This window comes from Mizuhopecten yessoensis, unplaced genomic scaffold (assembly GCF_002113885.1).
Source record: "Mizuhopecten yessoensis strain PY_sf001 unplaced genomic scaffold, ASM211388v2 scaffold8605, whole genome shotgun sequence".
Classification (NCBI taxonomy): domain Eukaryota; kingdom Metazoa; phylum Mollusca; class Bivalvia; order Pectinida; family Pectinidae; genus Mizuhopecten; species Mizuhopecten yessoensis.
Window position 1 is genome coordinate 288,388 of NW_018407631.1, and position 8,743 is coordinate 297,130.

Consider the following 8,743-nt stretch of genomic DNA (forward strand, 5'->3'; position numbering starts at 1 on the left):
TAACCATAATATAAACAAAATTGATATTACTAACCATATACAATGTTGATATTACTAACAATAATATATACAATATTGATATTACTAACCATATACAATGTTGATATTAATAAACACATTGTATACATGTACAATGTTAATGCCAATACCTTTGATATATATTTTATTGATACTACTAAATCTAATGCTTTCCGTATTGACGCTACTTACTATGATAGATATGTCTACTTTACGTCGTGGGCCTAGTACCTATAGCTACTACACGTGTAATTAGTAGTACGTGTCTCGGAGACTACACGCTTACCCCAGTAGTAGATCGTCTAGTAGGTGTTCCCTATATTAGGTGGCTGTCCTCTGGTGGCCTAACTACCAATAGAAATACCGCTTTTTGTTTCATTATGCACACTGATTGATTGATTCAATTTATTGCATAGAGTAACGAAATCATATCTCCTAATCTCCGAGGGAAATTAAGATAATATTACAAATGTTCCAACATCTAAGACAGATACGATTTGGAGATAATATCCCAATTCTTCTACAAGCCCTCACTCGTACGATCTTCTGGTATGATAATGAAAACCACGTGACAATGCATTACCCTCACTTTGAATATTAAATCTGCGCTTTATCAGCTAATGTTTTATACAGCCTGCAAAATCTCGATTACGTACAGTCTCGTGCCAAACTACAGCTGTTCCGGTTACCTCCAATACACACCGCGTACGGCAGTAACAGGCGACGGTGTACAACTATTATTCCGACTTCATATCAACATATTCATTTCATAATGGATATCATAATAATGTTATCATAATTATATATGAAACTGAATAAATCATATCGAAATAAAATAATCATGATCATCTCAAAATAAAATTTCTTGAAAGAGTGTGTTATCTATATCATATAGACACGCTATATACTATTTTAAACATAATTGGTGCAGCATTGTAATTATATCATAGATATAAATAAGGGGAGTTTTACAGTTCTTTACCTTAGTCTTCACTTTCCTTTAACAATAAGGATTTTCAAGTTGAAAGTCCATTCTGCATCGTTCTTATTTAATTTCCATAAAAAGAAATAAGATTAGGTATACACGAACATTATACTGGCAGTATGTTTGAGCACAAAGCCACTGGCAAATAGATTTTGGTTACTTAGAACCCACTTGAAGCTGAAAAAGACCCACATTATTCCTTTCACAAGCCTGTGCTATTTACACATAGCTAAAATCGGATACAACCCGTATTACTGTTCAAACAACACAATTTCCTTTCTAGCAAATCATATACAAAGAATGGCTTATAACAGATTTGTTATATTATCTACGTGTACCGAAAAACATCTATTTTCTTATGTTGGTGAACATACCAACGTTTATAATATTAAAAGTTTACCTGAGACATTTATAAAAAAATATACATTGGCGCATAAAAAACTCTTTTTATATTATCTTGAGTACATATAAAGCTTTCATTATATTATCTTTATGTACATTATACGTTTATTATTATCTAATTGTACAAAAAAAACGTATATCATTCCATCTTTATAAAGTGTTTAATATATTGTTATTGTGAATAGGAAAAACGTATGAATGAATAAATATTGTCTTAGTGTACAAAAATAAGATAATATTTCTATGCTCTATGTGTACGCAAAAACGTTTAGTATGCTGTCTATAGGTAAGTAACACTTGTTGTTTTAAACTTGTCTTTCTATTGTCTATACAAAAAGTAAATCATATTATATTTGTGTACAGAACAAAAAGTTTATAACATTAAGATTTTCCCAGAAAACCCCCCACAACTATTATATTATCTATATGTACGTAGAATCGTTCATTATATTATCTGTATGTACATAGAATCGTTTATTATATTACCTGTATGTACACAGAATCGTTTATTATATTATCTGTATGTACATAGAATCGTTCATTATATTACCTGTATGTACACAGAATCGTTTATTATATTATCTGTATGTACATAGAATCGTTTATTATATTATCTGTATTTACATAGAATCGTTTATTATATTACCTGTATGTACACAGAATCGTTTATTATATTACCTGTATGTACACAGAATCGTTTATTTTATTACCTGTATGTACACAGAATCGTTTATTATATTACCTGTATGCACATAGAATCGTTTATTATATTATCTGTATGTACACATAATCGTTTCTTATATTACCTGTATGTACACAGAAACGTTTATTATATTACCTGTCTGTACACAGAATCGTTTATTATATTTCCTGTATGTACACAGAATCGTTTATTGTATTATCTGTATGTACACATAATCGTTTCTTATATTACCTGTATGTACACAGAATAGTTTATTATATTATCTGTAGGTACACAGAATCGTTTATTTTATTCCCTGTATGTACACAGAATCGTTGATTATATTATCTGTATGTACATAGAATCGTTTATTATATTACCTGCATGTACATAGAATCGTTTATTATATTATCTGTATGTACACAGAATCGTTTCTTATATTACCTGTATGTACACAGAATCGTTTATTATATTACCTGTCTGTACACAGAATCGTTTATTATATTACCTGTGTGTACACAGAATTGTTTATTATATTACCTGTATGTACACATAATCGTTTATTATATTACCTGTATGTACACTGATATTACTAACCATATACAATGTTGATATTAATATCAACATTGTATATGGTTAGTAATATCAGTGTACATACAGGTAATATAATAAACGATTTTGTGTACATACAGGTAATATAATAAACGATTATGTGTACATACAGATAATATAATAAACGAATCTGTGTACATACAGATAATATAATAAACGATTATGTGTACATACAGATAATATAATAAACGAATCTGTGTACATACAGATAATATAATAAACGATTATGTGTACATACAGATAATATAATAAACGAATCTGTGTACATACAGATAATATAATAAACGAATCTGTGTACATACAGATAATATAATAAACGAATCTGGGTTCATAAAGGTAATATAATAAACGATTTTGTGTACATACAGGTAATATAATAAACGATTATGTGTACATACAGATAATATAATAAACGATTCTGTGTACACAGAATCGTTTATTATATTACCTGTATGTACACAGAATCGTTTATTATATTACATGTATCTACTTTACAGAGAAACGCTTATTTCATTACAAATAACATCTAATATATTATCTATGCGTACAGAAAAGAAACGTTTATTACCTGTCCTAGGTGTACCATAATACATTAAAACGAAGCTGACAACGAACTTGATCCGTCGTATAGAATATGAATTATTATTTGGATTTCGGAATGAGTCTGTTCTTCAATAGAACGGAAAATGGGCTATGTATTATGGGCTGATAAAGGAGATAAGGGTATAGGCTGGTGGTTAGTGTATATTCGTCCTAACAGCTTACTGCTAGCGATAGGACAGGGACCACAGATTGTCGGAGTCGTTCCTTGTCAGAAACCAGTAATGTAAATAAAACACTCTAAGCGTGGGAACGCGATCCACCAAAACTCAAATTGATCTCCGGCGCTATTTTCAAGTCAATTTGTCCTTAATTATCATTGCAAAACATGTAGCAAACGGTATTTAAACTCGTATACCTGCGCGATGTGGTAGGCTATCAGGTCGTGTGAAATCATATGCTAGTTGAATAACAATGACTGCTATGTTTAATGGGAAGAACACCAGCGGTTGTGATTGAACAAGTTACTGAAGGACCCATTTTATTACATTTACTTTATTCTGAATACCTTGTCATTGTACAGGATTTAAGTATAGAGGCAAACGCACCTTCACTGTACAAGTTAAAGATAGGAGACTATGTCACTGTATACGTCTAAATTACATTGTATTTAATACTATAAAACACTGTACAGGACTGAAGTATATACAATGTGTAAATAATGGACTTTTGTCATTTTATGCGCAACCGGTTGGACATTATAAATAATTAATGAAATACAATCAAGACATTATCAAAAGCTAAAAAGCTTACAACGATGAAGATTACAGCGACAGATACAGCTAATAATATAATACACTGTCACTGTACAACATTTCAGCATATCATGCATTGTCAATATTACCATTTAGTATACATTGTCCACGTTCAGGGCTACAGTATGGGCTAGATAATGGTACAGATGGATCCTGGTTACTAGAGAGGATATTGGGCTAGATAATGGTTCAGATGGATCCTGGTTACTAGAGAGGATATTGGGCTAGATAATGGTACAGATGGATCCTGGTTACTGGAGAGGATATTGGGCTAGATAATGGTACAGATGGAGACTGGTAACTAGAGAGGATATTGGGCTAGATAATGGTTCAGATGGATCCTGGTTACTGGAGAGGATATTGGGCTAGATAATGGTACAGATGGAGACTGGTTACTGGAGAGAATATTGGGCTAGATAATGGTACAGATGGAGACTGGTAACTAGAGAGAATATTGGGCTAGATAATGGTACAGATGGAGACTGGTTACTGGAGAGGATATTGGGCTAGACAATGGTACAGATGGAGACTGGTTACTGGAGAGAATTTTGGGCTAGATAATGATACAGATGGAGACTGGTTACTGGAGAGAATATTGGGCTAGATAATGGTACAGATGAGACTGTTAACTAGAGAGGATATTGGGCTAGATGATGGTTCAGATGGATCCTGGTAACTAGAGAGGATATTGGGCTAGATAATGGTACAGATGGAGACTGTTAACTAGAGAGGATATTGGGCTAGATGATGGTTCAGATGGATCCTGGTAACTAGAGAGGATATTGGGCTAAATAATGGTAACCTTAACTGTAACACCCTCTGTCTCACTTATAACCTTAACTGTAACACCCTCTGTCTCACTTATAACCTTAACTGTAACACCAGCTGTCTCACTTTAACCTTAACTGTAACACCGTCTGTCTCACTTATTACCTTAACTGTAACACCGTCTGTCTCACTTATAACCTTAACTGTCACACCATCTGTCTCACTTATAACCTTAACTGTAACACCGTCTGTCTCACTTATAACCTTAACTGTAACACCATCTGTCTCACTTATAACCTTAACTGTAACACCGTCTGTCTCACTTATAAACTTAACTGTCACACCAGCTGTCTCACTTATAAACTTAACTGTAACCGGGGCTACAACTGTCCACTTGTATTGGAATTAGTAAATAATATAACTATATTCCTTTTGTTTATATCAGCTTGGTGTATATATGTCTCGTCCGTATGTGTTTACGCTGTGATATTGTTTTATATTTGTGCATATGTTTCCAAATAAAAATTAATACCGAAAGTGCATATATCATAAGTACACATGTTATAACTTAAATATACACTTTTCATCCATAACCAATAACATACATGTAGTTATATTCAAGTATGCACTATTCCAATGTGATATTAAAGACTTTACATTTTTCATACATAATTACACTTCCGTATACATTGCCTATCACACAGACATTTTACATGTACATGTTAACACTAATTCGCAATACGAGTTTCCACTGTTATTATATATTTTATATATAACAAAAAGTCCCTGTGCATTGTATATGATTACACAATTAATACAATTCATTTTACTTTTATTGTATAAATTGATCGTTTACTTGTTTTCAATATGCTGAAAATAAGCCATAGCAGTATGTTTCATGTTAGGTGTGGACTTCTTGTGGATTAGGAAACGATTTGCTTTTCCATTTCCGACAGATGTGAGAAGTCGTGTTTCGATAAACTTGAAGCATGTGTTGTAGTGTTTGTCTATCACTATGCGTTGAATAGACATGGTGTATTGAATTCAAAAGCGTCCATTGAATACGTGATGTGGAATCGTTAAACTCTTTGGGAGCAACTCAAGCGTATTGACAGTCCAATTTTGTGACTTCCGTCAACCGGTGGCGCCGCGTGCCAACTTCCGGCGACCGCCATCGTGAGCATGTCGACTGCCGGTAATGACTTTGTAATTTGCCTCACACATGTCTGTATCCATCACCTCCACAGTCATATGAAATGATAGGGCAAGCGATACACCGTAACAGTATTTGATCGGAACAATAATTAGGTAAATAGTTGGCTTTAGTTGACAAGGTAGGAGACGAGGCCTATTTATTGGATACATCTCAAAACACGAGGAGGTGACAACACGTGACAACCATTGACAACCCTTAAACGGCTCAGTTTATCGCATCAACACTAACACTTCATTCCATCACATCATCATAAATCAAAACGTTTTCATTTCCCTACGTGGGAGAATATATCACCGGTCCTTTACGACGGCATGATGCGTTGATCACTAACCAACATCTTCCTCTCTCATCTCCCAGAACTTCAGCAATACCTTGAAACGTACTGGGTCGACTTAGTCACGCCAGAAGCTCATGTAAACACACGCTTTTCTGCCACATTTGAAATAAGTTGGCATATTCTTGGCAAATGTATCAATGAAATTTATCCACGCGTATGCGCGTGTTTTACTATAAGAAGGGAGGAGACTTCCTCAAAATTATACCTGGTCTTTGCCAGTCTACAACACACACACACCTTTTGACACCGTAATGAGATTTTAATACCCATCAGGTCATTAGAATACAATGCATCATCTATAATGTATGTGAAAAATGTACCTCATCATCACTGCCTATACCTGTTTAATGTCGAGATCCCCACTTTACCAGTCATCTGCTGTGTCCTCTTAAAGGAGCACCTATTCTCATTGTAATACCAAAACTCGTTATCATTGTAACGTAGCTTTAAAAAGTTAAACATTTCAAGATTTTTTTTTTGTTTTTTTCACGAAAATAATATCCGTTTCTTCGATATTACAATTTTTCTCTCGTACAACGAATTATGGATAGGATACATGCAGGAACGTGTTATCTTTCTTAGGTAATCTTTAAATGAAAGCAAAACAAGTAGATCACATGTAAAGGATACCTATATATTTGGCCCATAGGGTAAATAGACAACAGTTTGGTTGTATATACACCTGAACAGAAGAGCGTGAGAAAATCTCCCACGCATGGCAAACGTTCCTCATCTGACGACCACTGAATCACACCAGGCAGACGACCCATTCTCCGAGAATTAAATCTTACGGACTTTAACACAGCGTTAGTTTGAAGAACATACATATTATATTTATCTTCAGAAACACGCCTTTTATCATACAATATTTTTTGGATGAATTTAACGATAAAAATTAGGCAAAATAATGAATACATTATAAATGTGTCTTTCCAGTACTTACCGTCCAGGAAAACTCAAAAGGTAGTGTTAGTCGGGTTCGGCTACTATCCAAAGGGTAGGTAAAGGTATTTCCTCCAAAAACCTGGCTTGTAACATTTCCAAAAGTACAGTGGCCATCGACCGTGACCCTGCTCTGATATTCCTTGAGACAAACACGGAAGAACGTATCGCATTCTTCTACACACTTATTGCCTGCATCCCTTTCCCCGTCACAACACTCTCCATCCAATACCTCTCCTCTGGGATTCCGGATAGTTGTAATTTGAATTTCAAAGTAACCAGAACCTGTTGAAATTCCCAAGATTGCCAGAAAAACCAATAAACTGGAAAGGATCATAGTTTTTCCTACCAAAATGTGACCGTGGGAAGATTCTCTCCCTGCTAACCATTAAACATACCTGGCTTGGAGAAGCATTCCGGAGCAAAATCACACATACAGATTCCAAGGAATCGCCAAAAACCATTCCTACAGACACAAAACTTGGCAAATCCTGTACGCTTAAAATTTACATAAAATGGCTCCATTAACATCCTTCTGGGAAGTAAATTTTCCACGGTACAAATAATTTAAATCCTTTTGCATCTTTTGCGATGATCACAAATTTTTTACTCCATCGTACACGCTGTGGGAACTTATTATTACTCTCAGGTACACACTGCGCATGTCCTCCTATCTTGTAAATTAAAGGGGCAATGCTGTCTGTTTTCGAAGTCTTCTACTATAGGCCAATCGGTCAGGTGTCGGCGTAGTGGCGTGCGAACCTCGGACACGCACTCAAGCATGTGCCCATAGCACAATAGATTCTTCAAATCAAATTAGTTCATTTGCATGTGTTAGCTACACGATGCTGTTATATTACTATTACCCAACACTTGGTTCCACAAGTTTTCAAACAACACCTAACCTCTACGCATCATCGTATAAGTTGTGGAATCCTGAGGCACGCTCTCTGTATCATCCAATGGCTGGGGTAATCTGATGCGGCAGATACAGATAGCAGTGTACTGCTCCATGTCAACAGTAGGCACGCGCAACTCACGCGACCGCTCGTGTAGGACAGACCCGAGACGTAGACGTCTTGTCTATAGCACCCTGTAGGCATATTATGTATTTTAACAAGACGCTGTATTAATATAAATCGATTAAGCACCTTTACCGGTCAACCTACCAAACCTGTACAGGTTTTTAAGAAATTATTGTCGATCGCGGTCACTACGTCTGTAGTATATGCCAGAGGTACCTCGCAGTAATCCAGTGTGCTTTTCTATAGAAACTCGATTTTACACAGGGTCTTTGTTGCAGCCGAGTAGCAAAATATGCTTACAATGGATTTGAAATATAGTTATTGACCTCCTTTATGACTTGTGTTTCATATGTATGGTAATTTCCCATTGATGAGTAGTTCTGTGAGCAGGAATTTAACTG

General features: G+C 35.0%; 1 protein-coding gene across 1 annotated transcript in view; it reads right to left on the minus strand.

Moving 5' to 3' along the window:
* LOC110456266 (protein jagged-1b-like) overlaps positions 1-8,534 on the minus strand; it is a 148,699-nt gene extending 140,165 nt beyond the window's left edge. Inside the window, exon 1 of the mRNA XM_021506884.1 lies at positions 7,319-8,534. Within this exon, the coding sequence (XP_021362559.1) occupies positions 7,319-7,654 (336 nt within the window). The 5' untranslated portion in view covers positions 7,655-8,534. The remainder of the gene's footprint in view (positions 1-7,318) is intronic.
* Positions 8,535-8,743: the final 209 nt, after the last annotated feature.